General features: G+C 34.6%; 3 protein-coding genes and 1 long non-coding RNA gene across 4 annotated transcripts; 3 read left to right on the plus strand and 1 right to left on the minus strand.

The window, feature by feature from the left end:
• The first annotated feature begins 4738 nt into the window (after window positions 1–4738).
• On the plus strand, window positions 4739–6669 carry LOC126701440 (uncharacterized). Its single transcript, XR_007647352.1, has 3 exons — window positions 4739–4933; window positions 5608–5669; window positions 6229–6669. It is a non-coding gene; the product is annotated as an uncharacterized LOC126701440 (long non-coding RNA).
• A 6991-nt stretch (window positions 6670–13660) lies between these two features.
• LOC126701436 (uncharacterized) lies at window positions 13661–16477 on the plus strand. Its single transcript, XM_050399526.1, has 2 exons — window positions 13661–13899; window positions 15306–16477. The coding sequence occupies exons 1-2, from the start codon at window positions 13893–13895 to the stop codon at window positions 16475–16477; spliced, it is 1179 nt and encodes a 392-aa protein (XP_050255483.1). The 5' UTR covers window positions 13661–13892.
• A 4-nt stretch (window positions 16478–16481) lies between these two features.
• On the plus strand, window positions 16482–18274 carry LOC126701435 (uncharacterized). Its single transcript, XM_050399524.1, has 2 exons — window positions 16482–18073; window positions 18172–18274. Exon 1 carries the CDS (start codon window positions 16826–16828, stop codon window positions 18071–18073), a length of 1248 nt encoding a protein of 415 aa, XP_050255481.1. The 5' UTR covers window positions 16482–16825; the 3' UTR covers window positions 18172–18274.
• Window positions 18275–20245: 1971 nt separating this feature from the next.
• LOC126703750 (endo-1,3;1,4-beta-D-glucanase-like) lies at window positions 20246–25044 on the minus strand. Its single transcript, XM_050402829.1, has 8 exons — window positions 24982–25044; window positions 24639–24843; window positions 24484–24505; window positions 23924–24050; window positions 23472–23562; window positions 23135–23224; window positions 22586–22686; window positions 20246–20386 (listed from the first exon to the last, which is right to left on the minus strand). The coding sequence occupies exons 1-8, from the start codon at window positions 25042–25044 to the stop codon at window positions 20246–20248; spliced, it is 840 nt and encodes a 279-aa protein (XP_050258786.1).
• Between the last annotated feature and the right edge of the window lie 1110 nt (window positions 25045–26154).

The raw sequence follows: 26154 nt of genomic DNA on the forward strand, positions 1-26154 counted from the left end.
TAAGGGCCAAAGGTATCAATAAATTTGCTCACGTGCTCAACTACACTTCCCTTCCTGCCATCGTATTGTGCAAAGGCCCTTGGCTCATACCTCTCGGGGTATGATTTGCTGAGTACTTTTAGAGGGTAAGGAGGCCTTCGTGCGTAAAACCTCTCCTTTGGTGTTGTGGCTCTCTCTTGTTCCAAGAGAGCCACTACTTCAGCCATAGTAATGAAGCGCTGTTCAGCGTTTCGTGAGACACCTCCTGCTAGTGTCTTTTCTTCGTCTGCCGCATGCTCCGGATCATGCTAACTGCCTTTCTCCTTTGTCTTGTCTGCTTTTAGTTGACGGATCTCTTCCATCATTTGTTGCTACAAGTGCTGCAGTGATTGCAATACTTCAATAAAAGTACTAACATTGTTCGTGGGGACTCTTGGCTGCGGCTAAGGATCAGCCCCTGTTCTGTTGGCTCCTTCCGTTTGGTTAGGTTGTTGTTGGTGGGGCGTTGTTGGCCTGGATTCTGCTTGCGAGGGTACAACACTCATATTCCATGTTGTTTTGGACTTTGGTGGCATTGTTTGCGAGGGGCTCTATTTTTTTTTCCTTTTACTCCTATCTGTTTCTCAACTCCCCAGTAGAGTCGCCAATTGTAAGGTGGTGGGCTGTGCTAGTGGTGTTGGGCTGCTTTCTGCTGCACTAACCCCAAGTTTTCTGGATAAGGGAGTCGGAACCGATCCAACTTCAACTTAAGTTGGTCTGGCTTGTATGCAAACTAGGCTAGATCTGCCAGGAACGTGTTCACGACAAGCAAAACTATTTCAGGCAAGTTGTGGCAGACAGACATTATAATAATAAAATAAACAAAAAATATCTGGCCACTCAGTGGGAAATGACCAAACAGCCCTTGAACTCAATTACAGCAACAATATTAATTGTTTTTGCTAAAGGGAAAGAACAGAACAGAAGATATTAAATATTAATACGCATGGGTTAGTCAAAATGTTAGGGAAATCAACCAAAATCCGATCCGCAGGAGCAGAGCCAAAGAGGAAAGAATGTTCCTTCTCAACGCAGTTAATCTCTCAAGAAAGAGTCCTACTGTGGAGATTAGCTGCCCTGAGGGAAACGGACCTGAGTGGTTTTTCTACACAGATGCTCCTTGAGGTTTTCACAGAGAGTCGAATTTCATGAGGGAGAGAGGGAACCAATCTACTGGTGCATGCCTACTGTTCTAATTCTCACTTTTGTCTTTCTTTCTTGTGGTTTTCTTTCTTTCAATTTCCCACTCGTTTCTTTGCTATTTCTTTGTTTTTCTTTTTTAAGTTTCTATTTCTTAGTCAAAGTCCCCGTCATTTCTCCCCCCTTTCTGTTCACGGCAAGACCCTCTTTTTATAATGCCTACCGTGACTAAATTTTACTGTTTTAGCCCTTAACTCCCTTTGTCTGGTCTAGGTGTATTGGCCAACCATCACTGTTCCGTCTGTGTGTCACCCTCCCATCACCAGACAAGGAAGAGCATTTTGTTTGCTTGTCTGCCGTGGCACCCTTTCCTGCTACGGTTTGGGTTCTTTCTCTCTCCCTAACCCTCATTGTATGCACCTAGTGGTTCCAACTCGGCTTGCCTCTTTTGGGTAGTAAGCCATCCCAGTAAGACACCTCCCCGAAAGAGCCTAAGCCAGAACCTTCAAAATATATTTTTCCCCTCTCCCCACCACCAAACCATGTCCTCTGAATCTCTGACCCCCCGACCTCACCATGCTCTGTATTGGTTGGGTACAGGCTGGTGGTGCATGGGCCTTGCGCGTGCCTTCTTTCCATATGTGTCCAAAATCTGCCTGCTGCCCATTCGTCTGCCGTGGTCTGGAGGCTTGCCTGCATTGCCTGCCTTCCATTTTCTTTGACCTTTTATATGGTTGCTTCTTGATTTCCCACTCCTTACAAAGGCTGGGTTTTATTTGATGATGGGCCTTATATTTTTTTGGCCCACCTCATTTCCTGCCATATTTGTTCTATTATTCCTGCTGTAATGATTTAATCCTGCTGGGCCTCTTTAGGCCAGCCGTTTATTCTTTCTCCCAGTGGCTTGGTATGGCCACTGGTTTCTTTTCTTACTTATGGGTTCCTATATCCCTTTTATTTTTCTCTTGGGCTTCCTTGGCCCATTTGCTTTCTTTGAGCTTCCTTGGCCCTTTTGCTAATTCTGCATTCCCATGGGTTTTTACTAACTTCATTGGGCTTCCCTGGCCCAATAACCTTATTCTCATCCTTGGGGCTCATGGGCCTGCCATAAACCCCCTACTTTCTTAGTTTGCATTACTTTGGGCTTGCGGCGGCCCTTTCTCACTTTTCTACATCATACACTGCCCATGGGATGCTATTTCTCTCTTTCCAGGTTTCTCTAAGCCCACTTACCTCTTCAAGGCCCATTTGTTTATTTCTTAGGCCTGTGATCCATTATTCTTGCCGCTTGAGCCTGATGGTTTTGCTGTCTGCTTTGCCAATTCTTTGCTGCCCTTGTTATTGGGCTTTCCTTCTTTGCACTTGGATTCTCATAAATGGCCCTCAACAATATTTAATATAAAGTAGTGTGAACACACAATTAATAATACTTTTTTTTTTAACCTATGAGCTACAGTGCACAACTGCTTTTGGCTGTGCACTACAGCAGTGGAGCCAAATTATTTGGTTTTGGCTCCATCAATGTAGCCATAAATTTGATTTGGTGGTGCTAAAAAGGTGCTAAAAATAGCTGTAAGGACACAATTTATTTAATGAACCATGAATGACGTTGGGCTCGTATGCAAAGGGCCCCAACAATATGATTTGTAGAAAGTGGGCTTGAAAGGCATGACCTTGGGCACAGGTGGACGGTTTAATCGTGGCGTCTATGGAAGTTCTTATATGGGCGGGCCTGGCTTGACTAGCTAAGCCCTCCATTGGTACGGGTTGTAGGACTTCAGTCCTTGGACGCTGTCCAAGGAGCCTTATATCCTTCCCTTTCTCCCTTTTACCGGGGGAGGGAGTCCTTTTTTTTTTTTTTCTTCTGGGGGGTTTTTCCTTTTATACTAGTGTTTGTTTCCCCCTTTAGAGTCCACATGTAAGTTTCACTTTTCTGGGGTGCAGACCTGTCCTGTCAACCCATACCTAGAGTGGTTTGGGGTCGTTGGGAAAGTTAAAGGGTATGATTTAGAGTATGGACTTGTCAGATACAGGGTTTTGTATTATGATGTTGGCAGCTTTTTCCCTTGCCCCGCCCCTACACTCAGTTTGTCCCTTTCTTCAGGCATTTAGTGAGATGCCGAGCATGAGGTCGTCCTCGGCAATGGCTCTCCTTGGCTTGGGCCCTGGGCCCTAATGCAGAATGGGCCTGGCCCGCGAATTCTCTGCCCCCACAATAGCAATACAACTTTTTAGCACCACCAATACTAATGCTCAGAAAGTAGAATAGCCATATTATTGGAAAGAATTCTTCATCTTCATTAAAAAATTCAAAATTGATGACTATTAAAAGAGTCTTTAGAAAAAGTTTTATTATTTGATATGAACAATGATTATTCAACCAAATAAATTTCTCTAAAAAAAAAAACCTAAATAAATAAATTGTATGATCTCTATCAACTTAAAATTATCAATTATCAATACGGTATCATAATAGAATATTCTTTGAAAATTAGGATTTTTTTCCTTAAATAAACTTGTGTTATGTTTGTTTAACAGAAAGTGACTTTCCAAATAAAAAAAGGATTTTTTTTATTTTTTTATTGGGGGTAATGAAAGACTTCTTTTGGTTTGTTTTTTGAAAATTAATTGTTTTTATTGATGGCATAGTAGCCTATAAACAAAAAATTTCCACTTCCTGATTTTAAATATGAATTGACCATGTTAGTCAATATTGAAGAAGTAATCAGTGATCAGTGAAGGTACCATGCTAGTCAATGCTAGTCCACTTCCTGATTTTAAACATTAATCTACACTTCTCAACTAGGTCAACGCATTGATTGAGATAAAAGTGGTCAAAATTTGTAATAATTGAGAATTGATAAAAACATGACATATTAGACATTGAAAATTCATATCAAAACACAAAAAATTGATTGATGTCTTGGTCTGATGATAAAGAGTTATCATAAAAAATAAACCATAGGTTACAACTCTCTAAGAAAAACAATACATATCAATATAGTAATTCATTAGGACTCCTACAATATAAACACAAGTATGGAACGCCAATACAAAACTAACAAACATGCACAAAACATAGTAATTCAATACGACTCTTACAATATACACATAAGTATGGAATGCCAATACAAAGCTAACAAACATGCACAAAATATAGTAATTCAATACAACTCCTATAATATACACACAAGTATGGAACGTCAATACAAAACGAACAAACATGCACAAAAGTCAATTAATAAATGATATAACAAGATAATTCGGCATAAAACGATTTGGATGAATTAATTTCAACAAATTACAACCATAGTTTTTCTAGTGGAATTATGGTGTGTCTTTATGTTAAAACAACTTTCTCTCTCCCTTGTGTGTGTTTTTTTATAAAAAAAAAAAAAAAAAAACAAAAAAAAAAAATCAACAAATTACCATTAAAAAAATAGAAGAATTTTTAATGGCTTGATAAATACAATGGTAAATTATATATTTGACCCCTAATTTTTTTTGCTATGTATCAATTTTGCCCATGACTTTTTGATATTAGAATTCGTCAGCGCAGATTTTTATTCTCAATTTCCCCTAATTTTCATTTGCTCCTCGTTCTGTTACAAAAGGGGAGAAGAATTTAGAAAGTTCTCTGCAAGCATTGCAAATGATCGATATTCAAGACTCACCAAATTAGAGGAACTGCAGCTTTCTTGGTATCTCCTTTCCTGTCAATAAAAAATGGCCCAAGAAAAGATTGCCCATTTTCCGATAATACAGAAACAAAGTGGTAAGTTTATCTCCTACTCTTCCTCTTCTCTTATAGATTACTCTTTTTCTCTATTTTTTGAAACCCATATTCCAAAGGGTCTGCTATTTCTTTCCCAGTATATATCCATTTCCATAGTATAATTCACAAAATTTTCAGAAGATGGATGATCATGCTAGGGAGTAAATAATAGAAATTCAAGAATTAATAGTATTAAAATGGTTACCAAAATATAAGATACTTCCAGCAAGAACTAATCAATGCAACAATCATAGGAATGGTTCCCTATGACATACATGGATTTATTCCTGGATTGCAGATTGTGAAATCTAAGTTTTCTCTATTACTAAAGATTGTCATAACCAGTCAATGGAAAACAAAACCTTCCCATATCCTTGTCAGATTCTTTTCAGGGTTTCATAAGTAAATGCACTTAATACTGAATTGCGTACTCATTATTAGTTTTTGATTTTCAGTTACAAACCCTGCATTGTGGTGTTATCTGAATTTTCTATTATAATTTGGATCCATATAAGAAAGAAAAAAATAGTTGTTGTATTCTTAGTTGATGTTGCCTCATCTACTTCAACAATCCCCAGTAAGATATTTTCAAATCAAAAAGAGTAAACAAGAGTGGATGACTTTCCACTACAGTTGCAGAACCTTTATTTATTTGATGAAATATCTATAAACAGTTCCAAGAAGCTGAGATATCTACCAGCAAGGGTGTGGTGCCCCAACAGATGCTGCCATGCTGGTAATCCTTCATTTCCCAACTAGAGGTTATGTACTTCAGCATCGATAGGTCAAGATTGCCCATGTTCCAAGTATATAGATAAACTTTTGATTCCTATGCTAAGCTCAGAGAATCTAAAATTGGTATTTTTGCTCAAATGTCCTTATGTTTAAATATCACTTTGAATGGACTAGCTTATGCACTTAATTTTTAATCTCCATAATTCTTGTTCAAAATTGTGTGCTCATATACTGTAGCATATTTTTCTGCATAGCATACTTAGATCTTTGAATTTTCCATCCAACAACAAAAATCAAGTACTTTTGTTTGAAAAATCAATTCTAAACTTCTTGAGATTTGTCTATTTTGGTCTACCAACAATGCATTGATTAGGGCTCTTTAGTTACTACTACATTGTCCTCACTGTTAAGTTTTCACTAACCAATTTTGGATTAATTAGGGCTCTTTCATTAGTCATATTTAGGCTTCTCCAAAGTTTATTAATGTTATGAATTCATCTGAAATTAGTTTTAAACATGAGAAATACTCAGTGGCAAATTATTTATTCTATTTTAAACAGATTTGTAGATGACCTTAAAGTCCGGTTTGCTGTACAGTGTGCACTAGAAGGAAGTATAACTTGAGATTCAAATCAAATTAAATGAGAAGGTTAAAAACTTTTTTCTTTTGAGATCAAATTGTAATGTTGGGTAAGCTGTATTACTCATCATTGGATTACTTCATAATTGCAGTTACATTTATTCTCAAGCTAAGCTAATTTTACTGTCTTTAGTTTTCTTTCTTTATATTTTTTCCTAAAAGACTTCTGGTTGTAGGTCAGATGGAACCATAACTTGTTATGGTTTCCTAACTTAAAGTCTTTGTAGCAGTGACTTTAGATATTCTAGATTATGAGGTACACATCTAGGATTAGCCTTACATACTGATTATCATCATATATATCTTGTTTTGAATGTTCAAACTTTAGTACTAATCAATGGCATAAACTATGATATTCGGTCTTCAGACGTTTGCAAGAAATTGAAGAGCCCAATTAAGAAGAGCAACTTGAAACTCAAATTTGATGCATGTTTTTTCTCCGTGATCAAGTTATGCTCTAAGGATTACATTTGGTGACTTTCCATATTGCACACTTGATTGATTGTTAAAATCATTTCACAGATAATCACGGCTACAAATCTCCGCAAAGAGCATATAATAGTAAGCTTCAATTAATGGATTTTCAAATTTCTCTGACAGTCTTCTCTTATTGTCAGTCTTGTTGTCTTAACTAAGAGGCCAACCTGTTTGAGTGCACCACTTCATACCACCATATGGAGGGTAATAACCTACAAATTGCAGATAAGGCAATGGACATAAGTCTCTGTAAGCCAAATTTTGTTTGTAATTATTCAATGAATACAGTATGTGTATTACTTAGAAATATTTCTGAAACTTCTATCAATGAAATTGTCTATCACTAAAAATCTAAATTATCATAACTGGGCTTTTATCCAATTTGAATTGTATTTCCTACACTTAAAGCCTCATTGTCAGTGATAAGTTGAAATAAGATACGCAGTTTTCTTGCCATAGGATAATGATTATTTTGTGAGAATTTGCTAACTGATTTGAAAAAATTGAGGGAGGCATCACAAATTTAGGGAAAAAGTTATACCATACAGGCATGAATGTTAAATCTAAAATGCTTACATAAATTAATTTTGCAGTCTACCCAGAAAAGAATCAGGGATATTAGCTAATTGCTAATCAAGGTTGAACAAATTTGTGCCTAGTCAATACTGTCCAGCTTTAAGCTTTACTATCACTCACTATAGTGCTTCAACTTGTGACGCATATAACCCACTGGAAAATGTAATTCTATTCTTGTTGTAACTAAATTCATGTTGAATGTTTGTTTATGCAGGTTTGAAAAGTTGACAGATTTTTACTTAAATGGGTAAATTCGAAGTCCACTTCCAGATGGGAGTAGTTGAAAGAGTTGCATACTCTCTCTTTAGTGCCATTCTAATTTTCGATTCTGTGTGCTGGTATCAAGGAAAACATCAAAAGCTAATGCCAATTGCATCAGAATGTGTAGTGTGGTGGTCAGTAGAGAAATCATTGCTGCCTGTATATAAGACTCCAATGTTTGATAATAGGTGACCTCATCTGCTGTGACAATAGAATGTCTTCTCTAAGGACTGATGTTATATGCTGAAGGTATACCTTTTGTCATTTTTACTTATAGTCTCGTCATAGTTACTAATAAAAGAACTCCTAGTGAGTGTTATTTTAATGTCTTTTCTTTTGTCATTCAATTTAACCATTGTCATTGTAGATTACAAAGAAATCTTGTGTGTTTTTGTGCTGTTATCTGTAAAATAATTTGCTATATCTATAGAATAATTTATCATGATTCATGACCATTTTCACAATTAGGTGTTTTTGTAAGGTCTAAAGTGGGTTATTGTTCAGCATTCCCTTTATATCCAGTAGTTTCCTTACAAACCATTGTTCTTCAGTCTTTTGTTTAATTCTTATGCTGCCATATGTTGGCATTTAAATTTATTTTCAACCTACAGCCAAATCAAGGGAGATATGGCAAGCTACAATGATCCACGTTGCCCAAGAAGGTGGCTGTTTTGCTCTATCTACGAACCAATTCTGCAGAAAAGGAAGACTATCTGCTGTCAACAGAATGTATTTCTGGAGGTTCAAATGGTGATTCGTATGTCAATACAATCAGATGGGACCATTCTGGCTGGACCTAATTACTAAGGGAGTCCCTCATCTGAAGCAATCTTGTCCACTCTTACTGTTCCAGAACTTGGAGGGTGTTTTAGCAAAGCTAGATTTTTAGTGGAAATGGGCATCAAGTTGGACCAAACTCGGTCAATCTGACTCTTGAGTACACTTAATCCAATTTCTTTTACAATTGCTGCGAAAGCAGAAGTTCTTGATGAGCTGCAATCCATGATTCGTCCAACACATTTTGAAGAAATCAAATATTTGTATAGATTATTCTGTACAGTTCATGAATATGTTAGTCCTGGAATATTTGCAATTGCTGCGATGAACTTCTATATGTATACTAAAATGATGCTGTATCTTTCCCTCTTGGTACTTTTCTTTCAAAAACATTAGGTATCTTAAAGACTAAAGAGTACTTATGAATGCCAGGCTACAATTTTGCAAAAAAAAATGCATCTCTATTGTTGTAGTTACTTGAGTCTCAGATACTGGTTCTTACTTGGTTTCCTAGTCCCTAGATATTGTGGTGCTTTTACTTTTTTCCAGAATAATGACAATGCTCATTATATATAACCTAGGCCTTTTCATACAGAATTGATAAAGGCATAATTCAAAGAAGTCAAATGTAGATGCTCATCAAGGTGGCCAAAAATTGCTGCAAGCACATAATTCACTTACCTGTCTATGTCACTGTCATACAAGAAGTCTTTGTATAAGAGAAACTTCGCTTAATTTAATAGTAAAACTTCAAAGAATTATAAACACAAATGCAAAATAAAATTGGCATTTGACACACCTCATGAGGCATGGTTTTTAATGTTTGGTGTGCCAAATGCCGAAAGGCACACTTGATGCCAGTGCTTTAATAACAGACAACATTCTAAGGCAAACATAGCAGGGATAAACACAACTTGAGCTGCCATGAGGGAAATGATGCAAGCATTAATCAATTTTCTAGTTACTAATTAATTGATTAAATTATTAGTAATATTTTCCCCAAGAAATAATTATTTTTAATATTTAGGTGAAGAAAGAGAGACAGAGTTGGCCCATAGGTTAACTTGAACTTGCGTTAATTTTTTTTTTAATTCTTTTTTTAGATATGAAAGAATGAAGTCTATTTTACAAAAGATTTTACCAATTGAGTTAACTGAACCTAATATGATAACTTTTCATACAATTGAAAAATTGTGATTTGTTTGGGTGTACTGAAATGTAAATTAACTTGGAATATAGATATTACTAAAACTATAATCCATTTATAAATGGTGTCAATATTAATTTTTTTTTTGTCATTTCATACTCTATTTTAAGTTATTTAAACAAAAAACTGAAATCCAAAATCCTTCTCATTTTAATACCTCTATCTAGACAAGTCAATAAAAAAGTGCAATAATTCTTAATTAGAGTACAAATCCCATATTAATAGGAAAAGAGTGTGTGACATTGTTATGCATTGCTCAACAAAATGGGGTGGCTGAGAGAAAGCATAGACATATTATGAAAACAACTTTAACTCTTTTGTCTGAATCCAAAGTTCCTCTAAATCTCTGGCCTTATGCTTTTGCAACTTATAAGTTCCTCATAAACAGACTACCTACTATGTCTTTAAATTTTCATTCTCCTTGGGAACTTCTCTTTGGTCAATTTCCAAATTATTCTCAATAGTCGATAGGGAAAGAAGGATGCAATACTCTCTTATGACTCTATTTGATTGGTATCTAAATGAGTTTAGGGATTTTTTCTTTTAAAAGCATTTTTTAAGGGCTGCAAAATGGGCGTTACTCAACTTTTGTTGTTATTTCGGGCTGATTTTTCTAAATTTGATTGTTGTTATTTGGGTTTAAAACTTTAAATGTTTTATTTAAGGGACCAAAATCTCATAACATTTCCAAAAAAATACAATTTTGTCCTAAATAGTAATACCACTTTTAATTCATGTGAACTTATCTATTTTCTATATATAAAATGATGGTGAGTAAAAGTTACAGGATTTTTTTGGTTTGTTCAATTCCCACCATTTCACGAGCAAGCCTAATTTTTTTTTTTTTTTTTTTTAGGGGGTAATATCTAATATCGCTAGTTGAACTCGCTTTTTATTTTTCAATTTATTTTTATATACATATGAGCTAAGTTGAACACTTGAACTTGCTTTTTATTTTTTAATTTATTTTTATATACATACGAGCTGTTATCATGTTTGTGTGTGTATATATTATAATAATAATAATATTGACACAACAAATTGCCACAATATTTTCACAATTTTTGAGGTGTTAATTCCTTATAAATCAAAATAAAATAATAAAATATCACAATAGAATTAATCACAATTAAAAATAAAGGTATTGTGAAAAGAAAAGTGCTCATTCACAACATTTCACAACATTTTTCCCAATACTTTCACAACAAATCATAAATGGTTAGTTGTTATTAGTCTTAATTTAAACCTATAACTGAAATTACTTTTTTGTCCACTAATAACAACCTACACCTTATGATTTTGTTATAAAAGTGTTGTAAAAATGTTATGGATATTTCCTTGTGAAAATGTTATGACATCCAGTTGTTGTCATAATATTTTCATAATTGTTAAGGTGTCAATTCTTTACAAGTCAAAATAAAATAAAATAAAATAATAGAGGTATTATGAAATTGACATGGCATTCTATTGTGTTTCTAGAATATTTTTTTTTAGTCAATTTTGTTGAGTCAAAATTCATGGTTTCATGTATCATTTTCTTAGGTTGACTTTTTGTATTATTTTTTCTTTATGCACCATTTTAAGTATATCAAAAAAAAAAAAAAAAAAACACATAGCTTTACACAGACAAAAAAACCAAAATATAGGGTAAAAACACTTTTTATTGTTTATGTTTGGGGTAGTTCACAATTCCCCTTAAACTTTAAAATCAAGCACTTTCCCCGTTAGGTTGAGTTTGGATTGCACTAAAAAATGAAAGAGTCTGCGTTTGGCATTTTTTCTGTGGGTCCTTTGCACTGTTCATGGGACCCATAAGTATGGATTTCAACAAATGTTAAGTTAAAACTAGGTTCCACAATACTATTCATGTATTTAAAAATTATTTTGTTACAGTGTTTTTAACAATAAGTTTTTAATTTTTAGTAATAAGCGGTATCCAAACAGACCCTTGATATTTTGGAAAAGAGTAAGTATGTCATACTGTTATTCTCTCAGTTAAACCCTAATGAAAGATTATGATTCTTAAACTATTCTATTGTATAATGTCTAAAATACCCTTACTAAATTTTAATATCCAAAAAAATTTATTCATGTATTTTGAGTTTTAGGTGTAATAATACTTTAGAATGATGATATAAGGTGTTTTATTTGTCACATAGAATTTAAGATACATACATTCTGTTATCTTTTTTTTTCTTATCTAAAATGGGTGTTCATTAAAAACTAAGTAAGCTAAATATTGTACCTAAACTCATGTAAAATGAAAAAGAAGAAAGTATAAATGACAAAATTTTCATTATATATGGTTGAAGGTATTTGATGAAGAGATTCAATTGTAACATATGCCATTATTCATTGTGAAAAGTTAAATATTATGACAATATTTTAGTAAAATTCAGTTACTTATTGTTGGAAGATGACGACGTTCGTTATTATTCTTAGAAGTTGTAGCAAGTGGAAATTACATTTAGCAAATAAATATTAAGAAACTATTATAGTAAAATAGATATTCATATATTAAACAACAATCAAAATTCTTATATGAATAAGAAACAAACATTTCTTTATGTAAATAGTTTCATGCTTCTTTAAATAAAAATTCTGTCTTAATTATCTCACTCAAGAGGTAGGCACGTGCTGCCTAGTTAACCATATAAAAAGAGTGAAGAGACTTAGGAATAGTGTTTTTGGTTTAATCAAGTTTAGGTAATTGGAGTATAAATGAGTTTAGCAGTTAGTATGTTTCTTATAAAAAAAAAAAAAAAAAAAGTTTGGGTGGGTCTAAACGGTGCGTTTCATTTTCAACTTGAGAGAAACTCATAGACGCCCAAAGCACGAGCTAATGTGCAAAATAGTAGTGCAAAAGGATTGTATATAGTTAATTAGACAACGTTTGAAACAATAAAGGAAAATAGCATCTCGAGTTTTAGAAACTCGAGATCCTATTAGAACTTGAGTCCAAGAGACTAGGGAAAATACCACGTAGATCTCGAGTCTTTAAAACTCGAGTTTCATGCAAAAAAAATTTCATCTATAGTGGCGTTTTTAAGTCTTACAGTGACGTTTTAAATCCCTATAGCGGCGTTTTTCTGCAAAAAATTTTTGTAAGGTTAGGGAGTCCTATAGTGGCGTTTTTAAGCCCTATAGTAACGTTTTATAGACCTATAGCGGCGTTTTTATTCAATTTGTGGAACTCGAGTCTTTGTAACTCGATTTTCAGCTTTACCGTAATCCACATACAAATCGAGACTTAAAAACTCGATTTTTATCTTGGAACTCGGGTTTTAGACACTCAAGATGCTATTTTTCAATATTGTTTTGAAACTTAACAATTAACTAAATTTTTTAATATTTATTGTTATTTAGAAAAAAAATTCCCCAAAGCACAGTTTGAAATTTGAAAGAAGTGAGGGAGGGCGAAAATGGGTAATTACCCATAAGGATGAAACTATTCAGTTAGTTGGCCCGGTGTTGAAAGAATTTGGCAAACTAGCAACTCGAGCCTCAGAGGCTCGATTTAGGGCCCAAAATCGAGCCTCTGAGGCTCGGTTTACGTTGTTTGATGTGGCAAAAAATCCACGTGGCGTTTACATGAAACTCGAGTCTCAGAAACTCAAGTTCCACGTAGATGCCACGTGAAACTCGAGTCTCTGAGACTCGGTTTCACTTTAAGTAAACCGAGTCTCAGAGACTCGAGTTTCAATTAAAAAAGCGCCCATTTTAACTTTGAAACCGAGTCTCTGAGACTCGAGTTTTAAGGCAAACTAAACTCGAGTCTTAGAGACTCGAGTTTTAAAGGACTCTCATCTCTGCCTATCTGGTCATATCAAGCTGTCTTTGCTGTGCTCTGCTAGTCTATTAGCTGTGTGCTCTATGCTAGTCTATTACATTGTGCTCTGTGCTAGTCAACAACAACTTCAATTATTTGTCCGTTGCTTGTTAGCCTATTAGTCTATTTTGGTGCTTGTGCTAGTCAACAACAACAACAATCTTTGTTGCAGGTACACGTGAATATAATTTGTCTGTTTTGAGCCATATTCAAAAAATATGTTAAACCACAACTTCTCTCAGACTATGTTGAACCACAACTCTCAGACTAAACACAACTCTCACACCTTCAACAACTTGAATCACAAAGCCTCAACAACTCTCACACCTTCAGCAACTTCAATCACAGAACCTCTCTTAAGAACTGTCACAGAGACTGAAACTCTCATACATATTTAGCAGCAAAACATTGCTCCTCTCACTCTCATACAATCTCAGCAGTACATTTGCACATCATTATGTCAAGTAAGGGTCTCCTCACTCTCTAATTAGTTGTTTAGTGTATATAGCTGCTTTAACCATTATTGCTTGCATTGTTTTAGTGTATATGCCATTTCGTAATAAAATATTTGTTTGTATTAGGCAAATATATTTGTTTCCTAATAAGATATTTGTTTGTATTAAAATATGTATATTTGTTTCCTTATAAAAAATACGTATATATATTTATATTTATATTTATATTTATACAACTATATATATAAATACTTATATAAATATATTTATATAAATATATAAATATTTAATTATATAGTTTTATAAATAGGCTAAATATAAATATATTTATATAAATGTATTTATATAAATATTTAATTATATAGTTGTAGCTTTTGTTTAGCTGGGAATGTTTTGTGGTTTAAGGTTCTAGTTCTTTGAGATTAATAAGCTTTTTGAGGCTCTCTTAGTTGGATAGTACATGGTATTTGCTTTTTGTTATTTGGGCATAGGTATAAAGGTGTTTATGTATTTGTGGCTGCATACGTTTGGCTTAAAAAAAAAAATAAGTATATATATTTATATTTATATTTATATTTATATTTATATTTATATGTATATTTATACAACTATATAATTAAATATTTATATATACATATTTTTATTTATATATTTATAAAACTATATAATTAAATAATTAAATATTTATATAAATATATTTATATTTATACAACTATATATATAAATACTTATATAAATATATTTATATAAATATATAAATATTTAATTATATAGTTGTATAAATAGGCTAAATATAAATATATTTATATAAATGTATTTATATAAATATTTAATTATATAGTTGTATAAATAGGCTAAATATAAATATATTTATATAAATATTTAATTATATAGTTGTATAAATAGGCTAAATATACAAATATATTTATATTTATATATTAAATTAGATGATATGTCTAATTTGATTGATCATGATTATATTCACATTAGTGTTTTTTATTTCTTTTTTTGTCTGATGAACCCTGCTCTATGTTATTTCATCAATAGTAGTGTAATAGGGTATGGCATTAATTTAAAATTACTTGAATGATGTTGTTACATAATTGCACTCATTCATTTGCACATCCTCATGACTTTTGTTGTTTGGTTTGATATTTTTATTTATATTTTTGTTAGAGCTGAGTTTCAATTTTGTAAAGAGGGTGAGTTTTGTCTTCAGTTTTTTTATTTGTTTGAGTATGAAATTATAATGATTGAGTGTGTTTGTATGTGATGTGGGGTGAGTATATGCAATTGTTACACTTTTAGAAGTTGCGATTGTTGTACTTTGAGTAGATAGAAAAGGTTTTGTAATTGATGTTAAATCAAAGAGATCAAATATGTCACTAACATAAATTTACTTGGCTCTCTAATAGGTTCACAATCTTTGAAGAATATTGACATAAATGTATACTTCGGTGGACCCCTTTACAATCCTAAAGGGATTGACGGATTTCCATTTAGAGGGGAGGGTATTGAATGCTACTACATGATGTTACGTCGTAAGTTGAAGACGTTGACTGATTTGAAGAGGAAAATAATGGACGAATTGAAATTGAACCCTGCTTGGTATGACATCAAGATTATTTATCGTTACCCACAAGAAGTTCTTCATGAACGGATAAATTACGGGTATATGGCGATTAAAGAAGATAAACATGTAAAGATGATGTTTAATAGGATCCAGAAAATGTCCCAAGTAAATGCTGCTGAGTTGTATGTAAGTTTGGAGGCGAGTGTAGACAACAGTACTGAGGTGGTGCAAGAAACATCTACGGCTTTACAATTTACAACCCTAGATAATGGATGCACTACAATGGGAGGGTATGCAATGGGAGATTATACGCTCCCATCTCAAGATTATGTTGCAAATACTGGTGAAACCCTCTACTCTCAAGAGACACATTTAGAGGAGGAAGACGAAGACGAAGACGAAGACGAAGATCATGCTGCGAATGATAACATAAATAATGATGATATGGATCAGTACGAAGAGAGGATTGAGCAAGGTGACTTTGAGAACGATGTGGATGAGCATGAAGTCGTTCCTAATTTTGAAGAGGAAAATATGGAGTACCATGATGAAGGTGATGCAGATGATGATGATATTGGTGTCCAGCATGATACAGATACGACCGTTGGCTACAGAGCTCCTGCGGACTCATTCTACGCAAATACTTGGGAAGATATGGTTGATCCTTCACTTCTTCAGATACCATTTCTTTGTACTTGGCAAGATGGGATGCATTTTTGTAAAGGGTTGACTTTTGCAAATAAAGCTGCGGTGAAGCGTGCATTGATAATATACGCAGCAAAGGATAATAGAAATTTCTCCATCCAAAGGTCGAGCACAACTCAATTGTGCGCCGCATGCGTTGACGACAACTGCAAGTGGTACGTTGGGGCATACATGAAGTCTAAATTGAATGGTCTGTGGATGGTCACGTCTTATGTGGGTCCACACAGTTGTATACCCTTTGGGCTGCGAAGAGACGGTAGAATGATGGATTCTAATTTTGTTGCATCAGAAATTGTGGGAAGATTGTGAAAAAAGCACACTGCTACTATTGATGAGCTTTGGGAGATCATACGTACTAAGTATGATCATGAGCTTTCTTACTATAAAGTATGGGACGCAAAACAGAAGGCAATTGCTAAGATTTTTGGGGATTGGGAGGAGTCTTACCAAAGGTTGCGAAAGTTGTTGTTGGCATACTTGGATCAGGATTCGGGTACCCAGTATAGCTATCACACCATACCTAAGCCATTAGAAGGTACTACGTTACTGCGCTATGTATATTGGGCATTCGCTCCATGCATTGCTGCATTCCAGTATTGCAGGCCAGTGATCAGTATTGATGGAACTCATTTATATGGTAAATACAAAGGGGTATTGATGATTGCAATGGCAACGAATGCTAATCAAAAGGTTTTGCCTATCGCCTTTGCTGTTGTGGATAAGGAGTCAGGGGCTAGTTGGGGGTGGTTTTTAGAGTGTCTCAGGACTTCGATAGAGCGTGTTATTGAAAACAAGGACATTTGCATTATTTCTGACCGACATAAAGGTATCAAATGCGCCATTCGAGAGTGGCCTAGAGGGCAAGACGGAAGAGAACATGTATATCATCGATATTGCCTTCGACATGTTGCTAGCAACTTCAACACACACTTTGATAACCCGACTCTAAAGGCATTGGCCTTGAAAGCTGGATATGCGACTCATGATGCTAAATTTGTGTCCATAATGCAAACCATTAAAGAGGCCGAGATTAATTTACTGAGGGGTGTAGACCCTACTGATCGCCGGATTATACGTTATATGCCATACACATATCTAATGAGTGAGGATGTAGACAAATGGACCCAGTCACATGATGGTGGAAGACGTTACGGGGCAATGACAACCAATATCTCTGAGTGCTTTAATGGGGTTCTTAAAGGTGCCCGCGGTTTGCCCATTGCTGCAATGGTTGAGTTCACTTTTTTTAAACTTGTTGCATATTTCCACGATCGACATAAACAAATTACTTCTGATCTCTCTCGAGGTAAGGTGTGGAGTGATTATGCAATGGAGATCTATAACAAAAATGAGCAGAAAATTGCAGGACACACTCTGAGGAATTATAATCATGCAGAGGGTATATATCAAGTGGTTACCCCGTATAACGACCATAGAGCTGGAGGGGGAAATCACAGTCATGATGTGCGCATATTTGATAGAACATGTGGTTGTGGAAAGTGGCAAAACTTGAAGATCCCTTGTTCACATGCAATTAAAGTTCTTAAAGGTCTGCATCTCGATGCGCCTAGCTATATTGACCCATGTTACAGTCTGAACAACGCCATTCTCACATATTCACATAATTTTGTGGTGCCAAAGTCAGAGTCATTATGGACAGACGTTCGCGGACCACGGTGGGTGCCTGACCCACAATTGTTGCGGGCCAAAGGTCGTCCTACGATGTCAAGAATAAGGAATGAAATGGATGGGGTACGGCGAGAACGGGGAAGCCAGAGGGAAGATCCGGAGTTGAGGGAGATTCAACCGAGGCAACGATGTAGAGTGTGTCATCAAGAGGGGCATAACCGTAGATGCTGTCCCAATTCCCATGGGGCTTCGACAAGTGGTAGTGCTATGAACTAGGCAAGTGCCGTCACTGTTTTTATATAATATACTCAGAATGTCATTTGGTTTTTGTTCTTTGCATTTGGAAACTAATAACCGTATTTAATGTTTGTCAGGCAAGCGGAGACTTGATTTTCGTAAGTGACATTGTACGTGGGACTTGTCGTGATCTTCTGTATGGACAAGCTAGGTGATTATGTAGAGTATGTTGTATCAGTATGGACAACTGTGAGGTGAATATGTATAATATGTTATATCAGTATGGAGCTTCCGCTAGGCGAATATGTAGACTATGTTGTATTAACTTAGTTGTTATTTTGTTTATTGTTGTAAATTATGGATAATTGAACTATTTGCTATCCATTTTACTCGTTACATTAGTTGCGTGATGCAGCTTTTTCCTATAATACGAACAATGATATTACTTTGGCAAGTTGCCCTTCTAGTATTGAACTGCCATTGTGTGCTAAGACTTTTTATCCAACAATAATTTTATTGAATAGTTACTGTTTTAATCTGGTTGTAGAACTTTAATGTATGCTCCGTTCGCGTATCACAGCGTATGTAGTTGTTTGATGTGTTCTGGACCCTGGAAAATTTGCTGCAGGAGAGAAAATTAATTCTGGTCCATGCACCTGCGGTAAAAAAAAAAAAAAAATATCCCAGTGGAACTCGAGTATCTTATACTTGATTTCCATAAATAAAAATCGAGTCTCTAAGACTCGATTTCCATTTATGGAAACCGAGTATAAGATACTCGAGTTCTACTGGGAATTTTGCCTCCTTTTTAATTTTGCCCCAATTTGGTGACCTGCGGCCAAACACAAAAAAAAAAAAATATATCCCAGTGGAACTCGAGTATCTTATACTCGATTTCCATTAATAGAAATCGAGTCTCTAAGACTCGATTTCCATTTATGGAAACCGAGTATAAAATACTCGAGTTCTACTGGGAATTTTTTTTCCTTTTTAATTTTGCCCCAATTTTTTTGTGACCTGCGGCCAAACACACCAAAAAAAAAAAATTCCCAGTGGAACTCGAGTATCTTATACTCGGTTTCCATTAATAGAAATCGAGTCTCTAAGACTCGATTTCCATTTATGGAAACCGAGTGTAAAATACTCGAGTTCTACTGGGAATTTTCTTTCCTTTTTAATTTTGCCCCAATTTTTTTGTGACCTGCGGCCAAACACACCAAAAAAAAAAAAATTCCCAGTGGAACTCGAGTATCTTATACTCGGTTTCCATAAATGGAAATCGAGTCATAGAGACTCGATTTCTATTTATGGAAATCGAGTATAAGATACTCGATTTCTATAAGTAGAAACCGAGTCTTAGACTCGATTTCCATTTATGGTAACCCCATTTCTACTGCGATTTTTTTTTTTTCAATTTTTTGTTATTACCCCATTTGAGAACTAAATTCAGGTAATTTTTTACTAAACCGCCAACATCGAAGAGTAAACGTTGTAAATCCAAAAATATAACTGAAATGAACAAAATAAAATTATACAATCTGGTTTATTTGTTTTCAACTGCCAACATCTAAGTAACCCAACCCTGTAAATCCAAAAAAAAAGAAAAAGAAAAGAAAATCAACATCATGAGTCTTCACAATCCAACAATACACAAAAAGCACACATTCAGTATAATTTCATGAACATTGTAATGCACAAACTATAAGCAAGAAAATTGAGTGGACTATTAAAAGTTCAAACTTGTTCTTTTAATTTTATTTTGAATATAATTGAAGTTCTAACTCTAATTAGCTCATTTACAACCACTACATGGTAGGATTGATCCCTGAGTGCTATGTCTCATGCTACAGCTACACATGCCCAGAAAACTAAGCCACATGTGCTTGTCCACTAAGCACAGATTTTTAATTATCATTCTGGTCGTCTAACCAATAGATTGATAACAGATTGACAGTCATTGTCTACGGACATTCTTGTCAGATACTTGAAGTAAAACACATATTACATAAAAATGTATCACAATAAGAATATTTAACAAAATAAAATGAGATGCCAGTGGTATTTAAAAAACTTCAACAAAGTGTGGGCACCCCCATGTGGCTTTTATATCCATACAAAGAACAGAGCTGTTAGCTGTGTGTGAAGAACAAAGCCACGGATCAATTATATTCAGGGTGGTGGAGTGAAACAAAACATTAACATGGAGACACACTACTTCCATAGCTTCCGCAATGACATGTTTTTCTCGGTCTCCTTCTTCATTACCTTTGCCACTACCATCTCAAAATCTTCTTCTGTTACATCAACCCTCCTCTCCCTCAGAGCAAACATCCCAGATTCTGTGCACACAGCCTGCAGCAAACAAAATAAACGATAAAAGGAAGAAGGGATAATATGATTATGCACAGAGAAAACACACAATCTTTCACTTCTGAAGAGTTTAATAGCCCAGTGCAATAGGTCGTTATGGAATTAACAAGACAATACTTATCATTCTGTCCAAATCCATCGAAAAGAGTTGAGATTGTTTAAATTGAATAAAATACTGGCAATCTTTACAAGAATGAAGCCTATTTTGACATGCTTGCCAAATACTTACAATAAGAGATGAATCTGTTTAAATAGTTGAGGTCACAATAAAGAAAAGTACCAAAAACTAAACAATCCAATCTGCATAATGAAAACACACACGATACCTTTATTTTATTTGATGCTTCAAATCCATCCAGCTGGTTGAGAAGCTCCAGCATAGTCCGCTGCACTTCACTGTCACCATTGCCACTACCAGTTTAAATGCAGAAAGTAAAAGGGTACACGAGGCAAACCTCCTTTATCTCTTTAATTTGCTAGTCAAGACCGCCAATCATGTCATATGTGGAATCTGGAACCTTTTCAACTTTCATGAGGTTGACCAATGGATCAACTTTGCCTGGCAAGATTAAATGAAGCACATAACTGTCATTATGGAGAGCAACTCTTGTTGATGGAGTTATCTTGGTGATATCGATATTTTTATCAATGTCAACAACATATTTCCGTTCAATTCTAAGATTGTAAACAATATGAAACATTAGATGCACATGTATTCAAAAGGGTAGACGAGGCAAACCTCCTTTATCTCTTTAATTTGCTGGTCAAGACCGCCAATCATGTCATATGTGGAATCTGGAACCTTTTCAACTTTCATGAGGTTGACCCATCAACTTTGCTTGGCAAGATTAAATGAAGCACATAACTGTCATTATGGAGAGCAACTCTTGTTGATGGAGTTATCTTGGTGATATCGATATTTTTATCAATGTCAACCACTAATTACACTTCTTCAATTGTAAGATTGTAAACAATATGAAACATTAGATAAAAATGTATTCAAACTGTTTTCAAACCATCTCTTATTAACAATAAGGCACTCCTTCTGCATGTAATAGTCTATTCCCTTGCTAAAATATCATTACTTTTCAAAAACAAGTCTATAGTTAAAAAACAGCTGCAAATTTACAATTGAGTGCATTCATATAGGAATATTACTTACCTTAACTAAAACGTTATTCTTCCCCATTACGTTGACAAATAGTGTGTATATATATAACTTTAAATTGGCATCAATGTTAATATAAATGTGCTAATTTCGACTTTCAACATTTAAATGAAGTTAATTTTATTCTTAGAAATTGGTTTTAAAAGTGTATGAACAACACATTTGATACAACTAATAGTTGGGGAAATTGATTTGGAAGTCGAGGGACAAAATTGATACTATTAAATGGCTTGAACAATTTACGATGCTCTAAAAGTATAGGTTTAGGAACTACTTTTAAAAGCATTTGATAAAAAAAAAATTAACTAACTTTTTGTCCTTAAAAATGATTTGGTAACAAATAATCTAAGGGCATCTGTTAACAAGACCCAACTAAAACTAAAACTGTGACAAATTTATAAAAACCAATGAGACATTAATTTGGCCATTTTATTATTATTATTTTTTTTTTGGAGGGTGGCCATTTTATTAAAGTTACTAAAAAAATTCACACCTAATGATGACATTGGCTTGATTTTGCCACGGCTGAGTGATTAAATTGATACAAATAGTATTTCTAAAAAAAAATTTATTGATACAATTATACAAATAGTAGTTGAGTGTTAAATTAAATTTAGCCCAAATAGTTTGAAACCAAGTTAGTAATTTAACATTCCATTTATTTTATTTGTTTACAAATCTTTTTTTCTTTTTTTGGGTAAAGAATCTACAAATGTAGTTCAAAGTTTGCATCTGTCGTTGCCAATGGTTGCAAGTTTCAGAACAGCAACAACAACCATCTTTGATGCAACCACTATCACATACAAAATTTTAAGATTCATTCCAAGAAGGTTCGTGCTAGGCACCCCAACTTTCCTTCCTTTCACTGCCAATCTGCCGTCATTAAAAGAATGATGAAACATCAGTACTAGATTTCCTTCTTTTTTATATAAAGAAAAGAAGCTTTCATTATTAGAAAGGAAAAGGCATTAATTATAAGATTTCATAAGAAAATAAGGATTTGGTTTTCGTACCTCAGGTTTAGTAGCTAAGGCCTCTTCAAACTGTTTCAAGAGCGTGGGTGGAGAAAGATGGTCATTTTCAGCTCCTAGTACTGCAATAGGAACCTTAACCCCTGAAATGAATTCCAAATATTGATCAGTCAACAATGAGACAATCCATTATTTTTTTTCCCTTGCACTTGTACCAAAACAGAAGAAATTTAATGTAGAAAAACTCAAAAACACCATTGTTAAAGAAATGATTTCTGACAACCAGAATGTATTTTTTAAACAGAAAAGGCATTAAATAAGATTAAATCATTGCAAATCAGTATGCCAGTAGCAAAAAAAAAAAAAGAAAAAGAAATCCATTGACCCCAAGAGGAAGGGAGAAAAAGGTTTCCATTTATACAGTCAGATGGTTGTAATTACTGCCAACATTTAAATTGATAGAGAATTGATGAGAGCTAGAAATTTTTTCCTGAATGTGCTAAAGACATTTTTAATTTCTGAAATTGCAAACTAATAATATAATAAAACTAATATCAAGCTTTAGCAAATTTCAAGCACTAGAATCCATACCCTTGATATCATCTACAGTGACAAATGAAGGATGACATAGCACACCAGCTTGGATAAACTCAGCCTTTGCAAGTTCAACCACAACCTTGGCTGAGAAGAACACAAAAGTTCAAGTATCAGCATTTTTTTCAATCAATAAAATGCTATCTGACTTAAAATGTTAGAAATTTAGAATCCTTAATCAAACTTGTTTCAATAGAAAAATAAAGAAACTTCGTCAGGGGAGGGGGTTATAGTGAAACTATGAAGATACACAAAACCAATTCTTCCCTAACAAGAAATAACTTCTGCACTAGGGTGCTAGTTTGGGAACAAAGAATTAATGATAAAAACTCACCACCCCAGCAAAAGCCAGCAGCCCCAACTGCAGAAACACCTTTACTTTTTACAGCTTCAATTACTGGCTTTGCCTCCTCAAATCCCTTATCCTTTAGAAAGAATTATAGAGCTTCAGACACTATTAGTGCATGCTAAAAATCACATAGTAATTAGCTGAAAGCTGCAATATCAGGATCATCAATTTCAATCAAGGCCACAGAAGGTTTACACAGCTAGGTAGTTTAATAATTTATGAAGTAAGAACAATCTGTTACTTTCAGTAATAATGATAAAGAAGTTATGCAGCTAAATCCACACACATATTCAGACAGCCTAATATGTTGTGAAATACCAAACTCACAATCTCAAATGAAAAATGCAGCAATATTTTCAAGTTTCGCAAAAGGGTCCACCATGAGAAAATCAAAATTATAAACAACTTCCATGCAAGTATTAAAAGATAGAACCAACCGTTCCATGATCCTTCAACCAAACTTGTATAGGCCTATTAGCATCATCCGGCACATAGGGATCTCCATTAAAGAAGTCAGGAACTACCACAAAAAATCCAGCAGCTGCAACCTTGTCTGCAAGCTTCCTTTAAAAAGAAAAATTAAAAAAAAAAAGAAAAAAAAGAAAAAATTAGTTTTCAGAATGTTACAGATCTGCGTGTCTAAAATGTGTAGAGTACAACTCCAACTTTTAACAGCAAAATCTTTATTGCTGCACTTCTTATTCAAAATAACATGGCATAGCTTCAAATAGAGAATTACAATCATCTATGTACTCCACTTCCAAATTAGAGAAAAATGAAAGTATTTTAAAGTGCCTAATATTTGACTGAATTAAGTCAACTAAGTTTCACACTGATGGCTCAAAATTTTAAAGAAATATATGTGTCACCTAAACTAAAAAGTCATAATGTAAAAGGAGTTCACCAACACATAAACACTGTTATAACAACCTAATCTGACAGACAATGCAAAACCCATAAACTAAACAAAGAAAAGAGAGATGAAAATTAGCCATACCTCAGGTTTGGAGCCTCATATCCTGCAGGAAAACTCAAACATGTTAAGATGGAATCATGGAACATGATACTGGTAATGAATTAACATAACCTATTTTAGAGCACACCACAAAAGCAAGCAAAAAAAACTGAAGTGTCAAAGAAAAGTGTGGGCACCATAAACGTCAGAGATGAGAAGGATGGCAAGCTTGGAGTTGGGAGAGCCAGAGACATAGGTGCTGAGTCCACCAAGCTGTTCAACATGGCCAGCTCCTGCATTTCGGTTCAAGGTTGGTGGGCGAAAATGGGTAATTACCCATAAGGAAACGCTCTTCTTCAGTTTGTTGGCCCGGTCCAGAGAAATGTTCCTTCCCCTTGAGCTCTAAAAGATCGTAGCACCTGTCCATATAGACCTCAGTTTCATGTAATACAATGAATAAAGTCGAAAATCATACAAAGTGAAACCCAATAGAGGTAACTTTAATGCTAAAAAACTCTGCACAGTGACACAACAACTTACTGCAAGAGCCTTAGCTGAATCTCCTTCAGTTAAAATCAAGGTACATTTATTAGCCACCCACATTAAAAGCCTACAAAAATTTTGAAGCTACGGCTGTATAAATATAAATTGAGTTTGTTTTTCTGATAAAAATCTCGTTATGCTAATTCAAGGTTGCAATATTTGGGAAACAAGCATACCTTTTTAGTCAATTAAGGTTTCAAAACCTTCATTCAGATTAGCTCCAACATTAGTGCAGCTACTTGAACGTGAGAGGTAGGGTTCAAGGAAACTGATGAAAAGGCTGATGAGGTTCTAAAGTGGAATATTCTGGATTGCTGGACTCCACAAAATCATTACCGATGGTCTAAACCCAACATGTTTAACACTCAGATTCAGTCCATCGGTAGTGATTTTCTGGCGTCCAACAATCCAAAATATCCCACTTTAGAACCTCATCAGCCTTTTCATCAGTTTCCTTGGACCCTACCTCTCACGTTCAAGTAGCTGCACTAATATCCACTGCATGTGATTGAATCCCCACGTACAAAGAGTCATACAGTAGTCTGTGAGATATATACACCTCAGGAGACTCGTAGGACAAGGTCTAGGAACATGCTCCCTTGAAGAACTCCAACAGATAGAAGAACAGTTAGAGAGGAGCGTAAGCAGCATTAGAGCTAGAAAGGTTAATTATAAAATCCCTAACTTGGCTTTCATGATATTTTACTAAATGGTAGTTTAACATGCTTTATCTTGGTCTATACTTTCAGCCTCAGGTTTTCAAGGAACAAATTGAGCAACTAAAGGAAATGGTAAAGTTTTAAATTGATTGATATGTAGGCCCAACAAGGTGATTTCAAGTTGCGTAGAAAGAAGTTTCCCTGTTTTTTTTTTTTTTTTTTTTTTTTGAGTTCCTGGCACTGAAATATTGCAGCACCATAAGTTTTTTCTTAACAGAATTTTTCAGTTGTTGCTGACTAGTATATGTTCTATTTTCTAATTTTTCTTCAGGAAAAAGTCCTAGCAGCTGAAAATGCAAGGCTATGTGAGAAGGTGAACTTTTGCAATTATTATTACTAGTACTAGTATTCTTTTATTACCTTGAGATTCCTAACTTGGTGCGGGCATCCAGCAGGTATAAATACTGCTTCCCCAAGCCTTTGCACAAAGGTCCACGGTTCAACACCTACA

The sequence above is a fragment of the Quercus robur genome, chromosome 10 (genome assembly GCF_932294415.1).
Source record: "Quercus robur chromosome 10, dhQueRobu3.1, whole genome shotgun sequence".
In the NCBI taxonomy this organism is placed as follows: domain Eukaryota; kingdom Viridiplantae; phylum Streptophyta; class Magnoliopsida; order Fagales; family Fagaceae; genus Quercus; species Quercus robur.

What these genes read in the sequence shown, in the direction of transcription:
- LOC126701435 (XM_050399524.1), top strand. Translation starts at nt 16,826, where the DNA reads ATGATTGCAATGGCAACGAATGCTAATCAAAAGGTTTTGCCTATCGCC.
- LOC126703750 (XM_050402829.1), bottom strand. Translation starts at nt 25,044, where the DNA reads ATGTGGGTGGCTAATAAATGTACCTTGATTTTAACTGAAGGAGATTCA. An exon ending in TATGAGGCTCCAAACCTGAG is followed by an intron (nt 24,051 to 24,483) that starts GTATGGCTAATT and finishes TTCTTTTTAAAG; the next exon opens with GAAGCTTGCAGACAAGGTTG. An exon ending in CCTTAGCTACTAAACCTGAG is followed by an intron (nt 20,387 to 22,585) that starts GTACGAAAACCA and finishes TGTTTGCTGCAG; the next exon opens with GCTGTGTGCACAGAATCTGG.